Genomic DNA, 24,880 nt, shown 5'->3' with positions numbered 1-24,880 from the left:
ACCGAGATTAATGAGGCACTTTTCGTATTCTTGACTAAAACTAACATCTAACTTCATGCCTCAAAGTTTGGACTTGTTCTAAAGACTATTTCTCAGCAAAATTTTGTCTCAACACTGATTGTTTGGTAGTGCATTTAAGAAAAATAAATAAGTAAAAAACCCAATTAAAAAATGCTAATTATTCTGTGCAGACTCATGCCTAGATTGGTTGAACACCTGTATTAAATGCTGCAAACTAATAGGGATGAGTTCGTTTCAACTTGAGTGAATTTCTATTAACATCCTTTTAATTTAACCCTTTCATGTGTAGTGAAATGACTAATAGGGATGAGTTCATTTCAACTTGAGTGAATTTCTATTAACATCCTTTTAATTTAACCCTTTCATGTGTACTGAAATGACTTGCATCACTGCATGATCATATTCATCATAGCTTATCACGCCAGACAGACAGCCATTCAAGTGTTCTTTGGTTAATTTTGACAAGGTCAATGTTGTCTAAATTGGTTGAAAGCGGGCACGAGCTTAGGACATGGTCAATGTTCTGTTCAGGGATGGAAATCACCACAGGAAAAAAATATATGCATAAACAATAATAAGAATAGCAATAATAAAATAAAATAAAAGATAAATAAATATATAAAATGAATAAAACAAATAACTACATAAATCAAATAAATAGCAATCAATCCATTGCCCCTAGTTCCTCTTGCAGAAAGCCTGCAGCCTCCAGGTAAACAGCAACAGCCTCTAGGCAGGAGCATAAGTCATTCAGAGAAAATATAGTGTTGTTGTCTAGGGATTGTTAGTGTGAGGCACTGTAGTATGAGGTGTTCTATGTCTTCTGTATTATGGTTGCATTTGGGACAATTTAAATCTATGACCAGGCCTATTCTGTGTTAGTGCTGTTTTAATGCTGGATGGTGTCCAAGTGCAGGCATGCCAGTGTGGTTCTTATCAGGTATGGGAGGATTTTCTTCTGTGGGGTTTGTCTCTATGGACTGTTGGAATATCAAGTTTGGCAATCTGTCTTTCAGGGCTTATTAATTCTAATTATCTGAGTGTGTGTATTTTGCGCCATATATGTGGTAGGTTCTAATGTTTGAGAAGAATAAATAAAAATAAATATATAAACAAAACCAATAAATAATAAAAATGCAAAGTAGAGAAACAAAATATCATGAACACAATTACATCAAATGTGGATGACTTGTTTTTACATGTGAACTCTATCACAGAAACAAATTGGCAATTCTTCACTTATACAAGAGCACCAAAAGAAAAAAAATTGTGCACTGCAGTTTGTACTATCAGTGGTTAGATGACAACCTTGAATACCACACTGGAAAGATAATAAAAATGGAATTCAGATGGAATGTAAAATATAAACAGAGTACATCATCAAAATTCTTACACAAACAGATAACCTATCAATTATAACCCAATACTGCAGCTACAAAACATCACCCAAACACATACATACTACCTCAACCAACTAGAATCACAGCTTAGACAAAAGAGAATGTCTACTTCCCTTCCAAAGTCATAGTAACACTGCTTACTCCTGATTACCACGAAGAAGTGCCCAACAGTCGGATCAAATGGCCAAGATTTCCCACTGAATAAAAACCCTAAAATACTGGTCCTCATTTTTTATACACACCAGACCTCCAGCCCACACATCGAACACCCAACAGTGAAGAAAGAAAGAAAGAAAGAAAGAAAGAAAGAAAGAAAGAAAGAAAGAAAGAAAGAAAGAAAGAAAGAAAGAAAGAAAGAAAAAAAAAAAAAAAAAAAAAAAAAAAAAAAAAAAAAAAAAAAAAAAAAAACATCACCAGGTAGATTTGGACATTAGAAACACTGATCACTCTATACAAACAAATCATAAGAACTACACTTAACTATATATCCACAGCATGGTAACTAACAATCAAAAAATAAAATAGCACAAAAAGTATTAAGAATAATAACTGGCTGGAAACAACCCCAACAGAACCCTACACTCAGAAACAAAAATTCTTCTCACTGAGCAGCATGGGAACATGTATTCAATTTTACTCAAGAACCCTCATATCCCCCACGCATACAAGCACACCCCACTGAATATGAAAGAAAATACTAAACAAATATCATCCACACCTCACTCCCCCTCCACATAAAAACAAACACACTTGGATCGTAAAACAGGCACTCCACATTTTATACTTCACTATGTTCTCCCCAAATCAACACAACTAAGATATCACTCCGAGACAAGAACAAGAACAACAATAGAATAACTGCATTCAGGTCATCACCTCACATTAGAACAGCAATAATACTGAACATCACTTCCTTAGATAAAACCACCACCCACATAATAGACATAAAATATCTTCTCTAAGTGACTTGTGGGCCAAACCAGTGACCATGGCCAATTACCTAAGGGACACAGGTTTCCTGCACAAGAGCCCTGGAGCAATGGATTGACTGTCTCTAGGTCCTTGGCTTAGCATAGGTGCAGTCACCAGATGTCAACTTTCCTTTTATGAAAAGTTGAAAGAAATAAGAGTCAAAGCTGACAGAGACATCCTAAGTCTGGTCCAGAAACAGATTGTCAGCCCCTACGGCTGCCCTCTAGATGGAGGTAAAGGTGGTGACAGGTTCTGTCAATGGGAGGTAGGGAGATTATTCTCTCTTACATCCATCTTGCAGGGCCACTACTTACTGATACCTATCATTGGTTCTTTTGCCAAGGAAAGTGGTTAGAGATCAATATTTTCAGAGTGAACTCTAACTTCTACCAATTTAACTGGTGCAGAATATACATGCATACATATACCAAAGGCTTTTCCCCCTACACAGGGGTGGGGGGGGTGTAGCCAAAAAGAAAAAGGCATAGAAACCACTCCCACCCATTCCATTTCCTATATATTTCAGAATACGCAGCTTAAAAACCCCTTTTCATGCTTGGGTTAAATACTTATCAACTGCAAACCCACTGTATATACATGTGCACACATCACATATACATCCATCGATATTTGTTACAAAGTAATATGATCTCATTTATGTTCTCTCTTCAAGTAACAAATACTTTTGTGCAAAATAGTGTTGTTATTAATTGGGTTGTCACATAAATTGAACTACAGTAGGATGATGCAATGCTGACTACTTATGGGTGACTAAAACCATTTACAATAACATCCTAAAGCCCGTTATCAAATTATATCATTACTATTATTAGAGTACAGCTACCCCTAAATACTTGAGATATTTAGAAGTTAAAATATTATTTTAAGTTTCTAAATCTTCAAATATATGTTGAAAGACATCACTATCATATTCATCATTGGGATTTATAAAATATTATTATAAATGGCTTGACCGCACCATGTGGTCTGTACTGCCCAACTCTACAGTAGTAAAAATTGCAAGTTTCTATAATTTAGCTTTTTTTTTCGCTTCACCCATACTTCACTGTAAGTATCATCTGGTTTTGTATCTTTAATTTTCTATGTACAGATATCTAAAACTAAAAAAAAAAAAAAAAATGAACTTGTTATTTTGGGCAGCAGTAAACAAAGAAATAGACCATGATACACTAAAGAATCATGAAAATATTTAAGAACTTCTTTTCGCTATATAAACCCTTTGTGGCAACACATTACATCATTTACCAAACTCCACACATTGGCAGAGAGTTCTATCATCCTTTCCATGTCTATCTAGAATGGCATCACCTCCTTCTTCAGTGTACTTGAGGTATAAAATAATTTCAGTGCTTTTCAAGAACACAGCACATACAAAAGAAATTAATACTTTCAGTGTGAGGACAAGCCATGATGCTTGAAGCCAGTGCTAACCGCCATATTTCACTCAACTGACTTAGGTACTTCCTAGTACACATCTTTGAGGTTTATATTACTCCATGTTCCTGAGTAAATATTTCATATTCTCTATAGTGAAACAAACACATGAATACGTATACATTCTCATCCTAATGTGCACAAAGTTGTGCTTCTTTACACAAATTGTATAAGAGTGCAGAGTACATGTACAAACCACATCCAGCTTCACAAAACTGGTCATTAATACATGCTAGTATTTAGAATTAATACACTGTATACAACCCTCTTTTCTATATTTGTTGTTTTAGTTTCTATCTTACATCACATTTATCTAAATATCTCTATACTTTGCCCCTGGAGCCCACTTGAAGAAGTGTATAGCATTCCTGTCTTGTACATGGAAGGCCTGGGTTCAATTTAGTAAGTGCCAGGAATTTTTTAAGTTGCACTTTAACGGCATCCCAACCCTCCTATATAATGACAGACATTAGTGTTGCATTTCAAAATTAACCACCTAGTTGGTATGGACATGCTGATGATATTGTTTTCAGATTACATTTACAACCATAGCCAACATGTCTAAACCTGCACAGGTAATTCCCACCATGTAAACAACCCAACCAACTGGACTAACCCACCATGGCAAGGTAAAGAGGCTGTTATCATCCCCAGGGGATAAGCTGGTCTTACAATGACCTCACTCCTTGCTTAACATTGTATCCACAATGTACTGCGTAACAAACATAATAATATAGTTTTCCTATCATCAAATTATCTTTGACCCTAACACCTTATCATTTTGTGTCCACACCATGGCTTGCACCTCCCTGTGCAGCTTTACACAAAACTGAAGCAGTAATTATAACTATGCACTCCCAGTTTAACAAAATTACTTATGTATGCAAATACATTTAGTTTGAATTTTCTACTGCAGTATCCTCTGTATATAAAACTTGCAGTATCTAGAGCCAGCAACGGCCACCAGCTCAATCTTTTGGTCAAAATTCCAAGCCCAGCCCTGAACTACACGTCATGTGCATCCATTTCCAGAGTACTACATAAATCTGATAAGTAAAATATCAACTTGGATATTCTACTACAATCTAACAATAAACTTCAATTTCTTGCTTGAAACTACAAGCCAAAACTTCAAATACATAATGTCTTATCAAATCTACAAAAACTATAATTCCACAACCTATGGAAATACGGCATATAAATTCCTATTAAGTGCATAATCTCTACTATACTATCATGCTTAACCAGCCTCTTACTTCCATCTTGGAGATATCAATCCCCTTTATTTTACTTTCCAGGTCTTTCCATCTCAACAATGCATCCCTCTCAGGGGCAAACATAAGGAATCCCTTAAGACACGCCTCCCTGTCTTTGGGCCACATTAAGACCTTTAAGAGACCCCAAGCACTGAAAAGTTTACACCCCCTCACATGGATGAATTCAAAGAAGATTGTATGAGGGAATGACTGCCCACAACACTCCTTGGGGCAGAGATTTTCAACTTGAAAGAGGCAGAGAAAAGATCCTAAATGTGTTTGATATTGTTACTGTATCTGAGGAATATGGTCAGTGTTATAAGAATGGATTGAGTGTGAAATGTGGAGATGAGGTACATAGCAAGAGGTGGAAAGAGAACTGTAAGATAGGGTAGATCAAAGTATACCAAGATGGATTGGGCATTTGGAAAGAAAGAAAGAATTAAAAACAAAAGTGGATGGAATGAAATCAAAGGAACGAACAAGGACGAGGTGGATGAACAGGTATGGGGGCACTGGATGCAAGATGAATGTCTATCAAGCAAGAAGAGTGCCCAAGATAATACTCAGTGAAGTAGTTATAAATGATGAAATGACATGGCCCACAGGGATGTTCTTCAAATCTACTATGCAAACTTTTTAAAGTGGTTAAAGTTGGAGGTGGGGGGGGGGTTGTTGTTGTTGTCATATATTGAAACAATGGGGGTAAACCAGCTCTGGCTGTTGATCTCTGCTGCAGAGGTGCTGAGATAGGAGGGGTAATAAATGGATTTTGGATGGATGTGGGTGGGTGAAGGGCGGATGTATGCTTTGACTCAGCCATCCCCATTATAAGGATTATCATTATTTTTTTATGTATATATGTACATACTGTATTATAAATATAAATACAGCAATAAACCACCCAATACTAAAACACCATTAATATAATTATGTATTTTTTTTACATTCATTGTAGGGTTCCTTTTTGAGCATTCTGGTTCAACTGCAACATCTGCACTACAATCCACGCAAAATTACAAAGAAAAGAGAGAGAGAGAGAGAGAGAGAGAGAGAGAGAGAGAGAGAGAGAGAGAGAGAGAGAGAGAGAGAGAGAGAGAGAGAGAGAGAGAGAGAGAGAGAGAGAGAGAGGAGAGAGAGAGAGAGAGGATGCTCTCCCCTCAAGGCATTATCATGTGCTTTATTTTGCTTAACAGTTAATTCATGCTTGCTCCCTCTGCATCATATATCATGATGTATAATTCCATTAATCTTATTCTGCCTTTTTCAATTTTATGTATGCAGACAAATTTTTAGCTTCTCTTCTATCCTTTAACTAAAAAAATATGTAAAGGCTTTCCATGCAGGTGCATGGAAAATTATTTCCATCTACCATGACAATCAATTCCCCTTTTTTATCAGCCGAGTTTATGATGTTTAGAATGGATATGTTAGCTCTAAGTTAAAGAGATCAGGCAAGATCAGTAGTATGGGTTAAACCTACTACTGGTCAGTCCTCATGTGGGTAGCTGTAGGCACATCTAGTCCACTATGGCATCCCATTACAAGGGTTCCTTTACCTGATGAATTCATGACATTGGTGACGTTGAAGCACACCCTGGGTTTCATCTTTCTTGAGTAAATGTTTCTATGAAGGCACATAAACTTGAAGAGATGTTGTTCTATAACGTGTGTGACAAGAGAACCAGTGATCCTCTCTGAACACACATCTTGTTTTGGGTGACTTCAAGGTAGATACTGGCACCAAGAGAGTTGACTATGGAACCAGGAACACTAACACTTCTCTCATAAATTCTGCAGTCCAGATGGACGAGTAATACTGGTTCCAGAGATGAAAGCCACAATGATGGACTTGGTATAGCAATGCCAAAGGAGTGGCAAAGAGGTCAATCATGTACTTGTTAGTATTCATTAGAGAATCCTACAGAACTAAGGGTTTTACCAAAAAGCTGAGTTTTTTTTAATACAACCACTGACTTGAGGTAAAAAAAAAACATGGTTTCATCTGAAGAAACACAGGGGTGATGCATGTGCCCAGATTTAGAACTTGACACCCTTGAGGACCCTGAAAAACTGTGGGATATGACTTCTGAGAGCTGTCAGGAAGTGCATTGGACAGAATCTGAAGTCAATGAGTAGTATGATGTCATGTGAGACTGGAGAAAGTTGAGATGAGATGGAAACCTTGACCTAAACAGACCTCAGCAGCATAGAGCCATTGTGAGGAGGGATAAGAAGTGTTAATAGAATCACCAAGGTTGTCAAGGCCCATTAAAATGTGAACAACCCTAGAAATTATGATACCCCTTACGTAATTTGAGGACTAAATCTTAGGTGTGAAAAATTAATATTTTCAAGCATAGTTTGTTCCACAGGTGGATCACTTGGCTTGGTTTTGTGGAATGCCGAGTGTTCTGTTTGCAACCCAAATGCAAAATCAAATGTATGGACCATTTCCTGGAGGAACCAAGTATTCTCCATGCTAAACAAAGCCCAAACACATCACCAAAAGTACTCACATACCTCAGTAAGCATTAGTGATGGTGAACATAAAAATGAACATTGAAACTGTTGCTGCTTTATGCGTCTCTACACTGCGCCATATTTTTTTTCACTTCCAGGAAAGCTTATTGGTCAACTTGAAATATTTTTATATAAAAGTCAGACATGAAATACTCTAAAACATTTGTTACATATATATATATGTATATATACATACACACACATTTTTTCTTTCCCCCCCCCACAAACTCATTTTGGCACTTTTTTACACTTCTTCATTGTATCATACAATAAAAATAGTGCTATAAGGAATAACAGGGTCCTAATATATAATTTTCATTACTTTCAAAGAGCTACACAGTACTCACAAAGTTTTCATAAAAACATATTCGTGTTTCATTTTCTTTCTCACTCACTGCTGCTTTACAATTCTTTTAGTATGAACCTAGAGCCCTATGGTAGCTGACAATTCCATGGATGCTTACAAATTTCTCAAAATACAGTAGCTGTCTGCCACTCCTATTTGAAACCAGAGGTGGAAAAATAATAAAAGTTGTGTGTGACAACTGGAAATTTTGGGTCCAGTCCCCTCATACCTTCACTTCCATAAGGACGAGGAGGAGGAGAAGGAGGAGGAGGAGGAGGAGGAGGAGGAGGAGGAGGAGGAGGAGGAGGAGGAGGAAGAGGAGGAGGACATATAAATGAAAACCAATAATACATTATTTCCCAACTCTTTCCTGAACAAGGAAAAAAAAATCTTAAATATACTTCAATCTATAGTATCAGTTACACTCCAAAAACCACTTTGGTAAAATATATCTAAATGCTAGACGGCTGTTACCCACACTGAAAGTGATAATGAAAAGGATAAATGGTCCAACAATCTACAAGCTCCTGAAGTAATTTCATACCTTAAGCACATTGTTTGATCTTTTCAAATAATGATTGAAAACAGTCCTTATTTATTCCCATTCAATTTCCAGTTTCAAATGTTCCACGCCTAAACACCATTACCTCTACTATCTTATGGAGCACTTCTTCCGATTTCCACATCTAAACGCATCATCCTAAACCTGCGTTTCATAAGTCATTTCTCACTTCATTGGGTTTTGTCATTTTTGCCATACATCTTACCTTTATCACAATTGTCCATAGCCTTTATCTGAGCCTTACCTACCTTAAATACTTTTCTTGGTCAACTACCACTTACACAAATTTTGAAAAAGAAGAAGAAAAAGAAGAAGATAAAGATGATGAAAAAGAAGGAGAACGAGGAGTTGGAGAGAAAAAAGTAAAAAATAAAAAAAGGCTCAACACTTCAATTTATTTGCTTACAAAGGTATTATGTCCAATATCTCAAGCCAATACCTAAAGGCATAGTCTAGTTGTTTTATGCAGACCAAGACATGACCAGACAAGACAAACGCCATTACTCACCTATACATCCGTGTCTCCTTGTTACTCGTATCAATAATTATGGACGTGTAACAAAAGCCAGCTGTCTCACACTGCTTATTATCACATGTGTCACAGTAGCATATTAGTGACTGTATGCCTACGGGAAGAAAAAATATACATGTATTAGCTACTACGTAAGTATTACCAGTCTCCATTAATATTCACATTTTTATCAAATTATCAAATTTCTATATTTGATTATAAATGGTCCAATCGATGGTGTGGTTGGGAATTGTGGAGTTCCAGGTAAGAATCGTAGTGGAGAGTTGATGGTGGAAATGTGTCTAGAAAGAGAGCTGATGATAGCAAATACAGTGTTTCGGAAGAAAGTCAAGCATAAGGACACATGGGAGAGGGTGGTGGAGGGAAGGGTGGTAGATAGAGCGCTAATGGATTATGTAGTGGTAAATAGGATTATGATAGGAAGAGTTAAGGATGTACATGTGCTAAGGGGAGAGGGTGGGGGAATATCAGATCATTTTTTGGTGGAAGGTAAGTTGAGAGTGGAGGATAGATGGAGAAGGAGGAAAGGGACAAAAGGTAGGGAGGTTCTTAGAGTGAACTCCTTGAATGAAAAGGAAAAGGAGAAGGAGTACGAAAAGAAGCTGAAGGAGGAGTGGGAGGGAGTTAAGGATAGAGCAGAGATGGGTGTGGAGGAGGAATGGGGATGGTTCAAGGAGGGAGTCTTAAAGTGTGCAAGGATGGTGTGTGGAACAAGAAGGACAGGAGGAAATAGAAGAAAGGGTAGTGAATGGTGGGATGAGGAAACAAAGAAGGTTGTAGAAGAGAAGAAGCGAGCATTCACAGATTGGTTACAAAAGAGGACAGGGGAGTCATATGAGACGTACAAAGAAAAGAAAAGAGAAGTAAAGCAAAAGGTAAAGGAGGCAAAGAGGAGAGCAGATGTGAAATGGGGTAGGAGTATGACAGAAAATTTTGAAAGTAATAAAAAGATGTTTTGGAAAGAAATTAAGAGAGGAAGAGGAGGTGAATCAAGTAGGGAAGAAAAGGTAAAAGGTACAGATGGAGAGTTGATAATGGAAGAGATGGCAGTGAGGGGAAGATGGGCAGAATATTTTAGGGAGTTGCTGAATGTGAAGGAGGATAGGGAGGGAAAGATAGCTGCAGTGGGAAATACGAAGAAAATGAGAGTGATGAGTGAGGAGAATGGAGGAGAAATAAGGAAGGATGAGGTGAAGGCAGTTGTAAAGATGATGAAAGCAGGTAAGGCACCTGGTCTGGATGGATGTCATGCAGAATGTCTGAAAAAGGGAGGTTCAGTGATGGTGGACTGGTTGGTGAGATTATTTAATGTTTGCTGGAGAGAGGGTAGAGTACCGGAGGACTGGAGTAGTGCCTGTATAGTTCCTCTTTACAAGGGAAAAGGGGACAAGTGTGAATGTAGTAATTTCAGAGGGATTAGCCTGTTGAGTGTAGTAGGGAAGGCTTATGGGAGAATCTTAATTGAGAGGATTAGGAGAGGAACAGAAGGAGTAATTGGTGAGGAACAGTGTGGATTTAGGACGGGTAGAGGTTGTGTAGATCAGATCTTTGTGGTAAGACAGATATGTGAGAAAGCTATAGGAAAGGGGAAGGATGTTTTTTGGGCTTTTATGGATCTGGAAAAGGCTTATGATAGGGTAGACAGAAAGGCACTGTGGGAGGTTATGCAGATTTATGGGATAGGAGGAAAGCTTTTGGGAGCTGTCAAGAGTTTTTATGTGAGTAGTAGAGCATGTGTTAGGATTGGAAATGGAGAGAGTGAGTGGTTTGAAGTAAAGGTGGGACTTCGTCAAGGATGTGTTATGTCGCCCTGGCTGTTCAACTTATACATGGATGGGGTGGTGCGAGAGGTGAATGCTAGGGTAGTGAGTCAGGGATTGGAGATGGTTAAAGAAAATGGAGAAAAGTGGGAGGTGAGCCAGCTGTTGTTTGCAGACGACACTGCGCTTGTGGCAGGGTCAGAGGAGGGATTGAGGAAGCTGGTGGCAGAGTTTGGGAGAGTATGTGATAGAAGAAAGCTAAAGATAAATGTGGGTAAAAGTAAGGTGATGAGATGTACAAGGGGTGAAAGTGGCAGTAGACTGGAAGTGAACATTAAGGGAGAGCGACTGGAGGAAGTGGATAGTTTTAGATACTTGGGTGCAAGTGTAGCAGGAAAAGGTGGAGTGAAGGTGGAGGTAGAATGTAGATTGAGAGAAGCGAGTAAATGCCTTGGTGGTTTAAAGAGTGTAATGAGAAATAGACATTTGGGAATGGATGCGAAGAGGAGACTGTATGAAGGAGTGATTGTGCCAACAGCATTGTATGGGGCAGAAACGTGGAACATAAGAGAAGAAGAGAGAAGGAGTTTGAATGTGTTTGAGATGAGGTGTCTGAGAAGTATGGTGGGGGTTACTAGGCTGGATAGAGTGAGAAATGAGGAGGTGAGGAGGAGAACAGGGGTGAAAAAGGATTTGGGAGATAGGGTTGATGAAAGAATATTAGGATGGTTTGGACACATGGAAAGAATGAGTGAAGAAAGACTAGTAAAAGAGGTATGGAAGGCAGATGTGGAGGGAGTGAACATGAGGGGACGTCCTAGGATGAGGTGGATGGATGGGGTGAAGGGGGCTTTGGGGAAGAGGGGAATGTCTGTTGAGGAAGGAAGGGAGAGGACGGAAGACAGAGGTGAGTGGAGAATGGTTGTATATGGATGATGTTGTGACTGCATGAGGAGGAATGGGCGGGGGGGTGGGGGGTGGGGGTAGTATGTGTGAGTAAATTTTGACGCAGCCCGAAGGGATTTCTCCCCGTCCTCTCCTTATATGCAAAGGGGGACGGAGAGGGGGGGTCGCCGATTAAATGAAGCGGCCTTGCTGTGGATGTACTGTGTCTTGCGACACTGCTTCTGACCCAGGGCGGTGGGCAGGGTGCAGGGATGACCCGTCATCCAGGAGGTGCTCAGATGAGAGGAAGGGTGGGAGGGGTGTGGAGTGTATTTAGGGATGAAATGGGTGGGAGTGTTTTTATGCCTTTCCCTTTTTGGCTACCTCCCTTGGAAGGGGGAAAAAGCCTTGGTATATGTATGTATATTTGATTATATCATAATCTACTCCACTTTACCCAAGACTTAAGTTCCACTTTGGACTTCAGTGATTAACCACAAATTTTGGTTTTTATCTTTCTTTCACTTATTGATCTAATGAATTACCTTTCAGATTAACTATCCCTACTTTCCATTGAGCAAATACTGTAGGAAACACCTTTTAACATGACTAAGTTAAAATACAAAATCAGGCATGTCTATAATTTTGTAATACTAGTGGCTCTTGAAGTGACCCACAAACAGTATTCATAAATCTTTGTGAACAGCCCCATAGTTTGACTTTCCCATATCTGGTTATTCATAGATTTAACAGTTTCCCAGGTAGGGCAATACACAGGTGGAATGGTCTACCTAAAGAAAACATATACAATGAAATGCTAAGTAGATTTATAGTGTATGAACACATCTCCTCAATATGAATATGAGAAGTCACACACATACCAGGAGTTGCCAGGACCACATAAGACATGTTGACCCTATATCAATAAAAGGCCTAACACACAAACATTAGTGAGTATACTACTTTATCACAATAATCTTGAAAAGGGCACATACTTCCCATGCTGAAACTGAACAAAACCTAGTACCTTTTACACCTATCTCCCTTGACTCTTCCATATTCAACATGACTGAAAGACTGACCTTTGATTCAAAGCAAAAATACTCACTTCTTCAAATCAATATGGATTCAAAGAGGATCAATCATGCATTTCTGCTATAGTGTATGCCGCTAAATTGAACTTTTCCCCTCAAACTAAGAATAAACTAGTTTAGTTAACAAATGTAAAAGTTTTTGTTTCCAAGTATCCATGATTTGATTAATGATTATGTCATAATGATAACAGCAATGCAGGATGGTGATGATGTTAAGGAGGTCAGTAGTTTGGTGGTGGTGGGTGTGGTGCTGTGGAGATCATCATGATAATAATGATGATAAAACTGATAATGAATTATGGTGATTGATGATGATATTGGAGATAAACTATACAAAGAGGGAGTCATTGATATTGTAGTTGGATTATGAATATGATTGAGACTTTGAGATTATTATGTCATGAACTGATGAAATTGTGGTAGTATCATATACACAAATACCTCACTCTACAACTGAGATGTGTTCCCAATTGACTGGTTGCAATGCAAAAATTCATATATCAAGGTGGGTTTTACATGTAAATAGGGGGATTGTGTTCATGGGCCCTGTCAACCCCTTCCTCAATTTTTACCTCCTGGGGCTTTCACATACACCCAACATTTGTTTTACCTACTTTATAGCACTCGGTTGTATAGTGAGGTATTCCTGTACATTGATAATGGATGGAAAATGAGGAATGATGATGATAGATTGATATGGTGATGGCGACAATTAAGAAGATGAAGTTTCTGAATGATTATCTGAGCTATGTAGACTAGATGTGACATGTATTTACCTAATTTGTATTTACTGGAAAGGAGCAATGCTTGTTGGATCAGGTCCTATTCTCTAATTTTCTTACATACCTAGACTCAAATTCATGTGCAGTTCCAACTTAACCTATATCTTTGGTTTCCAATTATCATATTTAGATTTGAATTTATGTATAGTTTGAGCTTGGGTTATATCATCTACTAGGCTATTCCACAAACTTATACATCTATTTGAAAAACTGTATTCCTTCACATCCTTTCCACATGTGATCTTTCTAATTTACTTCCTTGATCTCTTAAAACTCTCCCATCTTTAATCAGGAGATCTCTTCTACCAAATGCAATCTATCCCCTTTAGTGACCTGAACACTGTAATCATGTCACCTCCTCTTTGATCTTTCAAAATTGGCAGACTCAGTAGCTTTAGTCTTTCCTCATATGGTTTATTTGTAAGGCTGAGGACCAGTTTGGTTGCTGTCCTTTGTATTCTCTCAATCTTACTTATATCCTTCACTCTATGTCAGGACCATACTACTGACACATATTCCAGTCTTCCAATGAACATGTAAGACTGTGGATCTTGTCCACTAGTTGTTCCCTACATTTTTAACCCCTTCCGTATGATGATACCTACGTAGGCATCATGAGGCATGAATGGGTATGTAAGGATACCAGCGTTGGCATCTTAATTACAGATTGACCTCTCATTAATGGACGTTAATTAGCTGTGTTTTTGGTGTTTTTGGTGCTGTTGTTTAGTGCTGTGCAATCACTATGCCACCCAAAAACCACTCCAAATCAACAGATTATTCACATCAACGGACACCGTTACCCCCCTTTTAGTCCGTTAATGAGAGGTCAATCTGTATATTCATTTTGTGGTGACCCCCATATTCTGTCAACTGGCTTGATCATATTTTCTGTGGTTATTAATATTCAGAGTGAAAGAAAACAAGTAATACATCTATAACTTTATATTTTATAATGCGAGTATTCTGATGCATCATTGTACATCAGGCAGATGATGCTGCCCACGAGAATTTAACTCATATTTAAGAAGTTAAGTATCCACTTTGAAATCCCATCAGATCCTGAGGCTTTTGTCACACCCAATGACCCCAGATGATTGAGCACTTCCTTCATTTATTTCTACATTTATATCTACTAAACATGTTTTTTTTTCTCCCTTCACTTTTTTCCAAAATGCTGCACTCTTTTGTGAAGATCAATTAGAAACCTTCATGTGACAATGACCGGCTGAGAGTACATGCTCATCTGCACAAGGAGGCCACTAGTACACATGACATGAATGCCATACACCTAGGTCTCTTGATCCATCACCCACCAATCACTACTTTTGCAGATGTTTAGGCCCAGGACATAAACCCACTACGAGAATGGGTAGTATTTTATTTCCTGGGCCAATTCCCAAAAGGAGTTCTTGTCCTGGGCCCAAACATCCGCACAGGTGGGAGTTGGTGTATTTTGGATTATGAGACCTAGGTGTACCGACTAGTTACATAATCATTAACTCTATGAGTAGCACAGCTGTGCACATTTTCAATCCATGCAAGGTATATCACATCTAATCTGCAACTCTGCGTAGTCCTTGAGTTACATGGTGTGTTCATTTTCTGGTGTCATCACGCAAGGACATGTCATACTTATGCAGGGCCACATAAATATATATAAAATAATAAATGAATAATAAAAAACAAATAAAAAATTAAAAGAATTAATTTCTATTGGATACCACAAGTCTTTCAAGTTAGTTACCATGTTTTTTTTCTAATACTTAACCGACTGAAAACATCAATGTTACAATTTCACACTTTTGACCCTTTCCTTGCTGTTTATTTTTTTTTACTGGTTTAGCAGAGGTACTGGCTACAGCAACTGTTGTTGACAAGACATCATGCACTTGGCAATATTGTGAGGATAATGTGTGTAATAGTACGAGCTGTCTAAATAATTGGATTTGTTTTCCATTTACTTTTGCCATGAAATTTGCTGAAAATGAATGTCAGCGCATGTTGCCATTATGAATATTTTTGGTCAACATGTTGACAAAAATTCTCTATTCCTATACCAGCATTACTATTCATTCACCTTTCAGCAAATTGATTTGTTAATAATGAATTAAGCAGTAAAAATCAACTATAGTTCTAGGATATCATACATCTTCAATTAAAATGCAATTGTTGTATAGTAACAATGTGTTATAATACAGATTTTATAAAACAGAACACAACTAAGGTGTACCGGTTATGGTTAGGGATGGTTATAAAAGAATCAATGACATTTCATCTCCTGTGGTGACATGATATCAACTATAGGTTGGACAGCACAATTCGACAAAAAACAAACCCATTGAAAACTGTCACTATCAATGACTTTGGACAACAAAAAGAAACTAATAACCATCAATAAACAGTTAATAAGTACCACCCAAGACTACACCTCCATAGCACGATTCCCAACAGTCAGCAAATCAAACACAAGCAATTTATAATCTGGTGCATCATGAAGCACTGAGAGTAATAACATTAAGGACCAAAACCACCTGAATAGGTCACTTACACACAGAAACTGAAATCTTCCCCTTAGAACATCACATGAAAATGAGAGGAACACTGTTCTATGGTCAAGCCCTTAACAACATACACCTTTCACACTACTCACAAATACCTCCTAGAGAATACAACAAAAAACTGCTCTAGCAGCACACTATTCAACCATCTATCACAACCTACCACCCAATCCACATAAAACATCCATATCGACACATACTTGATGGTGCAGATATAGAATTCCTGGCCACCACTATGGTAGTCTGGGTTCGAATCCTACCCAGGGCTGAAATAATTTCAGTATCACTGTGCTGCAAGTCGTTACTCTAACTCTTGTGGGCAGGGAGTTGGGTGTGTGTGTATAAGGTCACAGCATTACCCATAGATCGGTCATATATGAGCTCTGGCTCTCTTCCAGGAAGTAAATAGCTGTTGATCACAAGTCCAACACGTGATCCAAAACCATGGTGAATCACATTCACACCCAGATAACTAAACAAACCCTTCAAGACCACAAAACTCAATACTCCAACAACAACAATCACACAGAGAAAACCTTCCCATACCAGACAAGAATCACACTATCACGTCTGCAATCAGGATCCATCCATCATTAAGACAGTACCAATACAGAATAGGCCTGTCCACAAATTCAAACTCCCCCAGATGAAACCATCATGCAGAAAACACACAACACTTCATATTACAACGCCCCACACTAACAATCCCAAGACACAATATCTCTTCCCTAAGTAGCTTATGGTCCCAACCAGAGGCTGTTGGCAGTTTCCTGGAGGCTGCAGGTCTTCTGCAATTGAGACCAGGAGCAATGGATTGACTGATTGGACAGTAAGTATACATATCAACCCTAACCTCAGGGGTTGTGGGAGAGTATATGCACCCACCACCTTAGCACTAGGGGGAGACAGTCATGGACGGTGTAGTGTCTGCCCAGACAGTAGCTACTTGATTCACAACACACCTAACCCAAAGATTCAAGCCAAAATATAAGAACATAAGAATGAAGGAGACTGCAAGAGACCATAAGGCCTATACTAGGCAGCCTATCTGATCTGCCTCTCCAAGCCAAGAGGGGCTACCCATTCTGGTCTGATTAAAGGACCAAGGAGGCATGTTGCTATCCCAGGGGGGCACCTCAGTGCAACCACAACACTGGGACATCCCTCAATCCCCAAGACTCCCATCTCCAGGCCATACAGGGCAAACACATGGCTTAGTGACTCATGACAGGTTGAACAGATTGATTCAGACTCATTGGTGAGTGGGGGTGCGGGAGGGTGAATCATAGACATAGGCACATAGCAACCTTCAACAGCACTTATGGTGGGGGCAGGCTTGCAACATGTCTATCAAAATCACCTAGATCACTGTGTGGGCTGTTGCAAATGAAGCACAAACATGGAACCTGGAATATGAACATTCCTCTCCTTCTGAACATTTTCCAGAGACATGAGGAACACCAAGAGACTTGGTACAGCAAAAGCAGTTCAATCATATATGTGTTAGAACCAAAAGTACCTGGTAAAGATGAGGACCCTGAAGAACTGTGGGACACAATCAAACATGAAACTCTGAAAGCTGCCGCGGAGTGTGTCCAAGTTCGAAAAGTGGAGTGGCATTGCACAAAACACTGGAGAGAATAGTTATGCTGATGGCAGACTAGAGTTCTCATAGAGATAGATAAAGAGAGATACATCAGGGGAATGGCTGTGGGTGTCAAGAACCAATTTAATGCAAATGACCTCAGGCTTGCTTACTGAATCCTGAAGAAACGCTGCTCCGAATATGTGGCGCAGAGAAGTACAATATGATCAGTTGATGGGTAGCTAGTGTTATACAAGGAGGGTACTTTCCTGGGTACTAAGAGCAGTTGTTAATAGGTGACTCTTCCAAAGGTCAGCCTCCCCTTGATGGTGTTAATAGGTGGTTATCAATCCACCAATATATATATCTCTACTCTCATTGACGGAGGCCAAAAAGGCTGTGAGCAAGTTGAAGAGTGGAGAGGCAGCTAGCATTTGCAACATCAGTGCAGAGTTGCTGAAAGCTGGAGATGAGAACATGATTCATGGACTGCATGCAGTACTGCCTACTGTCTGGCACCATTCCCTTTGACTGGAAAAAGGGTCTGGTCATACCTAACTGGAATGGGAATGAGTACCAGCAGGACTGTAACAATTACCATAGTATTACACTGTTCAGTGTGCCAGGTAAGGTGCTAACCCATCTATTGCAGACACTGGTTTGTTCACATCTGCTAAAGTTTCAGAGGCCTAGGCAGCCTGGGTTCATGACCAGTATGTCAACAAATGATCAGATCCTAGTGCTTCATGTTCTCGTGAGGCACCAGTGTGAGCATCAACATGGGTTTCTTGCAGCCTATGTTGATTTCAAGGTGTTTGAAGTCCTGGTTGCAGTCCTCAAGTCTCTGAACAGGGAGGCAAGACTGCTTGGACTAGAACTAGGACCAAAACCCAGGGATTTGGGAGCTTACTGGATGACAAAGTTCAGTTTCTCTGTGCATGTAGCAAGGACACTGAGGTCTTGGAAAGCTTCATATATCTTGGTAGTATAATGCATAACAGTGGTGAGTCTTGTCAGGAAGTCCTTTGAAAGACTGGCAATGGATATTGTTATGGATTCACTCAACCAGAGCATATGGCATTGTCAATGTTCATGCAGGACTATGACCCAAATCTTCAAGGCATTTGTGCTTCCTGCCTTGCTGTAAGGCTATGAGACATGGATATCCAATGCTAACTTGACAAGTCATTTCAATGTCCTTGAAACCAAGTGCCTTTGGAGAATCATGGGGTATCACTGGAATGGCTTTGTATCAAACCAGAAATTGTACTGTGAAACTCACTAGACCTGTTACTAGCTTACTCCATGGATATCAACTCTGGTTATATGGTCATGTAGCAAGTTTCCTCTACACCAGTGGTTCCCAAACTTTTTTTGGCCGCGAACCAAATCCAAATCTGGTGAAGATGTGGCGACCCAAGCATCAAAAAGCAATTTCGAAAGTCTTCTTTTATTGAAAACACAATGAAATGAAAATACAATGGTACAAATATTTTTTTTCTAACAAGGTCTCGCGACCCATTCTTGAACACTTCGCGACCCATAGTTTGGGAATCGCTGCTCTACACTGATCCCACTCACAGGGTTGTCTCCATAAGAGACAACCCTCAACAGAGGAGATGAAGGGGATGCCCACAAAACTCATCGCTGGGGTAAGTTGACGGAACCTGTTGTGAGTTGTTTGGAGTGGGACGGGACAGGTGACTGCATGGGAGCTCCCTTGGAGACTTTGGGGACTGATGACGGACTGTGAGTGAAACATTGTGCCCCCTGGACAAAAGTTTTACATACAAAGGCTCTTTCCCCCTTACACAGGGGGTAGCCAAAAAGAAAAAGGCATAGAAACCACTCCCACCCATTTCATCCCCTACATATTCTACTCCCACCCATTTCATCCCATACATATTCCACTCCCACCCATTTCATCCACTACATATTCCACTCCCCTCCACCCTCCCTCTCATCTTGTCACCTCCAATACAAGTTTTCACTTTTTTTTTTCAATAGCAATCTCCCTCTAACAAATAATAATAGCCCCAATATTTATGACGAAATATAAAGCATATGATACAAAGAGCAAAGTGAAGGCACCCAAAGGGTAATTCATGTACAATTCCAAGTTAATCTGTATCTTTGATTTTCAATTATCATATTAATTTCTAGTCATAGAGATATGTAGCATCCTCAAACATTCAGTTTGTCTAATTTGTGGACTGGCATTTTATTCATCTATTTATTTATATTTTAAGGAGGATCTGACAGTCTGGAGAGCCATTAACCCGTAAAGTCCGATAAGCCACCAAAGTGGCTTTACTGGGGAAGACCAATAAGCCACAGGAGTGACACGATGTTCACGGACGTACCACAAATGCGCTGTAATTGATATCCCTGTGAAAATTGGTAGTGTTGTAGACCTATCCCTCCCCCCTACTCCTGGCTCTGTAGCCTGCCGCTCAGGCAAGCACAGTCAGTGTGAGCCTCGGTTTCGAAGGGTACATTACGCACCCTATCGCGCTCCCAAAAAAGTGTTAAAAGTGCCATCTAATCATATCCGCTGACCTTATTATTGCTTATAATGGCTCCCTCAACTAAAAGGAGGCTTGCGTATAGCAGTGAGAGTGAGGAGGAAGTCTACACTTGACCTTCGAGGCCCCAAAGAGGACGATGAGAGGAAGTTTAACTATTGCCCCTGGTATAGCCAAAACAACAGCACATACCAAAGAATCTGGTGTAGGAGCTACTATATCCCCCAGGACGTATTGAATAATTAGCACCCTGATTATAAGTTGTCAAATTTCGAAAAATAATCAAATTTTCTTCAAACTTACCATGCTAACACATGAATGTTGTGCCTTTCTCATATAAGTTTTGATAAAATGATAAATAATATCACTAGAGGGAATTTTATTGGAAAAATGCTATTGGTGTGACATCACAAAGTCATGCATTTTATGACCTATATCTTGATCTATTAGGATTTTAGGGAAAAACAAAATTACACGCTTTTTGTATGGTATTTGAGATTTTACGTGCAAAAGCAGGTTAGTCTAGGTAAAGTATTAAGATCGGAAAACATTTGTGACATCATCGATGACATCATATGGACTGACGGATGAAGGGATGGACATACATCTTTCAAATGCTCATGGAATATGGAAAACAATAATTTGATTATACTGTAAAAATATCAAGTCGATAAAAAAAATATATATATTAATATCTTTCTATCAGACCGTCAGATCTCCCTTAATACAAGATATCTACTTTTTCTTCTAAGAGATTTTTTCTTGTCTGCATATTCTTCAAGTAAATAAGAGGGGGGAATGCAATGAGGCGGCGGGAATGAATCAGTTCCAGCTGTCAGGCCCTGCTGTGGAGATGCTGTGTCTTGCTGCACTGCCTCCAACCCAAGCAGTGTGACACCGAATGGGGATCACCGGTCATCCGAGAGGAATAATGACAGGCGCGGCAAAAAATGGGTTTTTGGACGAGTGTGAGATTGGTTGAAGGTGTGTATACTCTGACAACTCCAACAAATGTATTCACAAGCCTATAGTAATCTACAGAACTTACATGCCTTGTGTGTATGCAAATGTTGATAACCAAGATAGGTTAGGTCAGGTTACGAATTTACATCAAATGTCAAGTGCACACGTGACACAAAAGCACCAAAAAGTTACGAGATTACCCAATACATCTCAAGAGTGGCTGTCTTAATTACTCTCCCACATTCCCCATGTTAACCACAACAAAATTAATTATCAACAACATGGTATATTCAAATTAAAGTTAATTTGAAAACTTGGTGATAAAACAGATTGTTGGTAATTCATCTTGCCATGTTTGCAACAATAGGGATGGGAGTTTCAGAATAAGACCAAATTCCAAAGCCTCAATTGCTAATCTTCACTTCAACTGAACCACTATCCTTAATTTGTCAAAGAAATTTGTCTATGAATGATTCCCATCTACTGGCATATAACAACTCCCTTCTAGCAAGCAATTTGCCAGGTCATGCAACTATGAATGGTAATCTGCATATTTACATTAGACGATTAGTGTGAAACTCAGCCCTTTTATTTCTGTGGTACATCAAAAACTTGCCAACCTTATCATTACGAGAATACATAATTTTCACGTTTACTTGGTCACCCATACCATGTCATCTCACTTTTATCTCAATCTGAAGCATACGCAACAAGCTTGACTTAGTCGTTCAGCTTTCAAGCACGCGCAACCAATGACAACGAGTTACGAGTGATTTCGTCTTGCACATACTACAACATCACACAAATGTTCCTGGGCCCCCTTTTAGCTAAATCAGAATCTCCCAAGACTAATAAACAACTACGAATTCTAAAGAGTAGATGTACTGTCATTACAAGCCTTATTAAAGGAAAACAAACATATCAGGTATTTGTTTTTTGACAGCGCTTATGCCCCCCACCCCCATCGCAGAATATCTTTTTCATAGTTATCAACACAGAACAGTTTTAGCAACTGTACTCACCACTGTACATGTTAAATATAAGAAGTAATAATTGTAGAAGTCGTAAGGAGCCCATTTTGAGACACATAAATGGTCCTTTTAGAAAATTGATACAGCTACATCCCTCTTCCACTTCCCGTTCATGGCACTTTGTTATTTTGGTATAATAAGGATGGTGGATAAAGCTAGACGTACGATCGCGATTCTTCAATAGTAGGATTCGATTCTATTTTTGTTTTAATGTTTTATTGAAATACAACGTTCGCTGAACTTATCACACTTTTGAAACTATTATTTAGTAAATAGAATTAACTTTTCAGTATAGAAAATGATGTTACTTTACAAAAATCATCTGTGATTTCTATTAATTGGACAGATCATTTATCTATACTTGAGACACTCAACAACCGCACAACGACTGACTAGACAGTACCTCTCCGCGTGATCCCTACTTTACATTAATCTACATAAAATTTCACTTACGAAATGTCACCGATAACATTACTTAAAATTCGCGTTGAATATGGTCACAATTAATTCTTTTAACGCCAATTCTCGACCCTCAATGTTCTTTATTGAGAACAGCACAATAATGTTTGTCACGTTTATTTCCTCTGATTTCACCCTTGCACACAATATATAGTATTTACATGCAACATCCTTACTGAAGAACGGTCAACTGATGTCATAGAATTGTCATTTCTGGACTTTCTCAAAAAACCCTTAGTAATGCAACATCAGAAAACTATCCTGTGCGGAGGAATATAGACCATAAGATGATCCGCCACATTCAACCGTGCAATTTGAGCGATGGACAGTCACGTAGTTGGCACTCTTGTTACTGAAATGGTTTATACACTAGATATAAGTTTTAATTTGAATAAATGTACTTAATTTAATCCCTGAATTACTGGACGTAGCAAATAAGCAATGTAGCTTGCCCTATGTGTCAACTAATCTTGTTAGGATGAGGATCGGCAATCGGCATTGGAGCACAGTGAGTAGTACATTTACATTTATATGCAACAACAATCACTTGGGAAAATAAAAGCTGAAATAGACAAAACAAAGCACTTTATTTTTATATTTGGAACAAATTACATAGTGACAAGATTTTACAATTATATTTATTTGTTACCATAGGCAGTAGTGGTGTGGCCACCACACAAAAAGATACAAGAAAACCAATGTAAAAAGGGCGGCAACTACAATGATGACTGACCTGGCTTGTAAACCGTATGCAGTGAAAAAACAACAACTAAATGACAGTGACCATACTAGAAGAGAAAGATATAGCATAATGGTTATCTTTAGATCAGCGAAAGGAGTCGAAAAATAGAGTCCAGTACCGGAGATGGGCAAAGGCAACGACGGCGCCCAGGGCAGCACTGTGGCGGGAAGCGCCATAGGCTCGCATACAAAATAAATAGATAAATAAATTAATAAAAACAAATAAAGAAAATAAAATAAAATGGCAATAGTGATATGAGCGAGATATGCAGTGGGGATTTAGATAATCTTTTAATTCATCTTGAGCTTAGATGTAACGCGAACATGCGGGCTCGTCATCCTGTCACATTGCCAAAATAATAATGCTTGTGTGGGAAAATATTTTCATTTGAGCGTGGGACACCAAACAAGCCAACTCTGACAGTATCTTCAATCAAGAAAATTGCTGAGTAGCATTTGACAGCCCTAAGTGCATATACTTTTTCCCACCATTTCTTTACCTCCATCAAATCTGTATTTATTCGTATATTGTTGCCTTTTCTTCGTGCCCTGCAGATGTCTTAAAAACGAAAGCATTCGATGTTTCGTCACTTCCTAGTGTTTTTCTTCCCGCAAAGCTGTCAGTCACGCGTTTCTTATGATGTATTACATCATAGATATCACGTTCCACTTCAGAGATTATCTGTTTACTCCCTTGGACTTTCATCCTATTTGTGATCTCGGCTTATCAAATCGCGCAAGATGAAACTGCCTCAAGTTCTGAAGATATTACTGGTAAGAACAAGTCCTACCAAAGTCTCTGCTGAACATCCGCTTACAAAACCGTTACACAGACCCTTAAGGGATTTAATTCTACAAAATCCCATTCTCATTAGGACTGAATTCCTTGGGTCCTTAGAAACGAATTTCCCATAAAGGAATGGAAACAAAGACTGTTAGATTGTTGTCATGGCAAGATGAGATAAATGTTTAGGGCTCCCGGTGATTATAATCTTAAGAAGGTGACTCAGTTGACCAAAGATAGTGATTGGTCTAAACACGTTCACCCTAACTTGTCTAACGAACTCTTGAAAGTAATCTTTGGATATAGCATTAGTTTCGTGGCCACAAAATGGGATATTATGAGGACATAATGTATATATACATACATATACATACATATATATATATATATATATATATATATATATATATATATATATATATATATATATATATATATATATATTCTTTCAAACAAGATTCGTTAAAGACCAAACTTATATCAACACTGACAATCTTCTTTATTGCCATCTGTATTATTTTTACAAATGTTTTAGTTTCAACAGGTAAACTAAATATCATATATACATATTTATATTTAGTTTCAATGGGTAAGCTAAACATCATATATACATACATACGCACATACATGCATGCAAAAACCA

The 24,880-nt window shown here is 38.7% G+C and overlaps 1 protein-coding gene across 5 annotated transcripts in view; it reads right to left on the bottom strand.

The window, feature by feature from the left end:
- babo (TGF-beta receptor type-1 babo) overlaps positions 1-22,402 on the bottom strand; it is a 133,393-nt gene extending 110,991 nt beyond the window's left edge. For all 5 annotated transcript variants that reach the window (XM_076197665.1, XM_076197666.1, XM_076197669.1 and 2 more), the window contains exons 1-2: positions 22,245-22,402; positions 9,044-9,161 (exon numbers count right to left, since the gene is read on the bottom strand). In XM_076197665.1, the coding sequence (XP_076053780.1) occupies positions 9,044-9,161; positions 22,245-22,311 (185 nt within the window). In that variant the 5' untranslated portion in view covers positions 22,312-22,402. The remainder of the gene's footprint in view (positions 1-9,043; positions 9,162-22,244) is intronic.
- Positions 22,403-24,880: the final 2,478 nt, after the last annotated feature.

Source organism: Oratosquilla oratoria, chromosome 14 (genome assembly GCF_046742065.1).
Source record: "Oratosquilla oratoria isolate Oo_2021 chromosome 14, ASM4674206v1, whole genome shotgun sequence".
Classification (NCBI taxonomy): Eukaryota; Metazoa; Arthropoda; class Malacostraca; order Stomatopoda; family Squillidae; genus Oratosquilla; species Oratosquilla oratoria.
The sequence above is the reverse complement of the archived record's forward strand: the minus strand, read 5'-3'. Positions and strand labels throughout refer to the sequence as shown.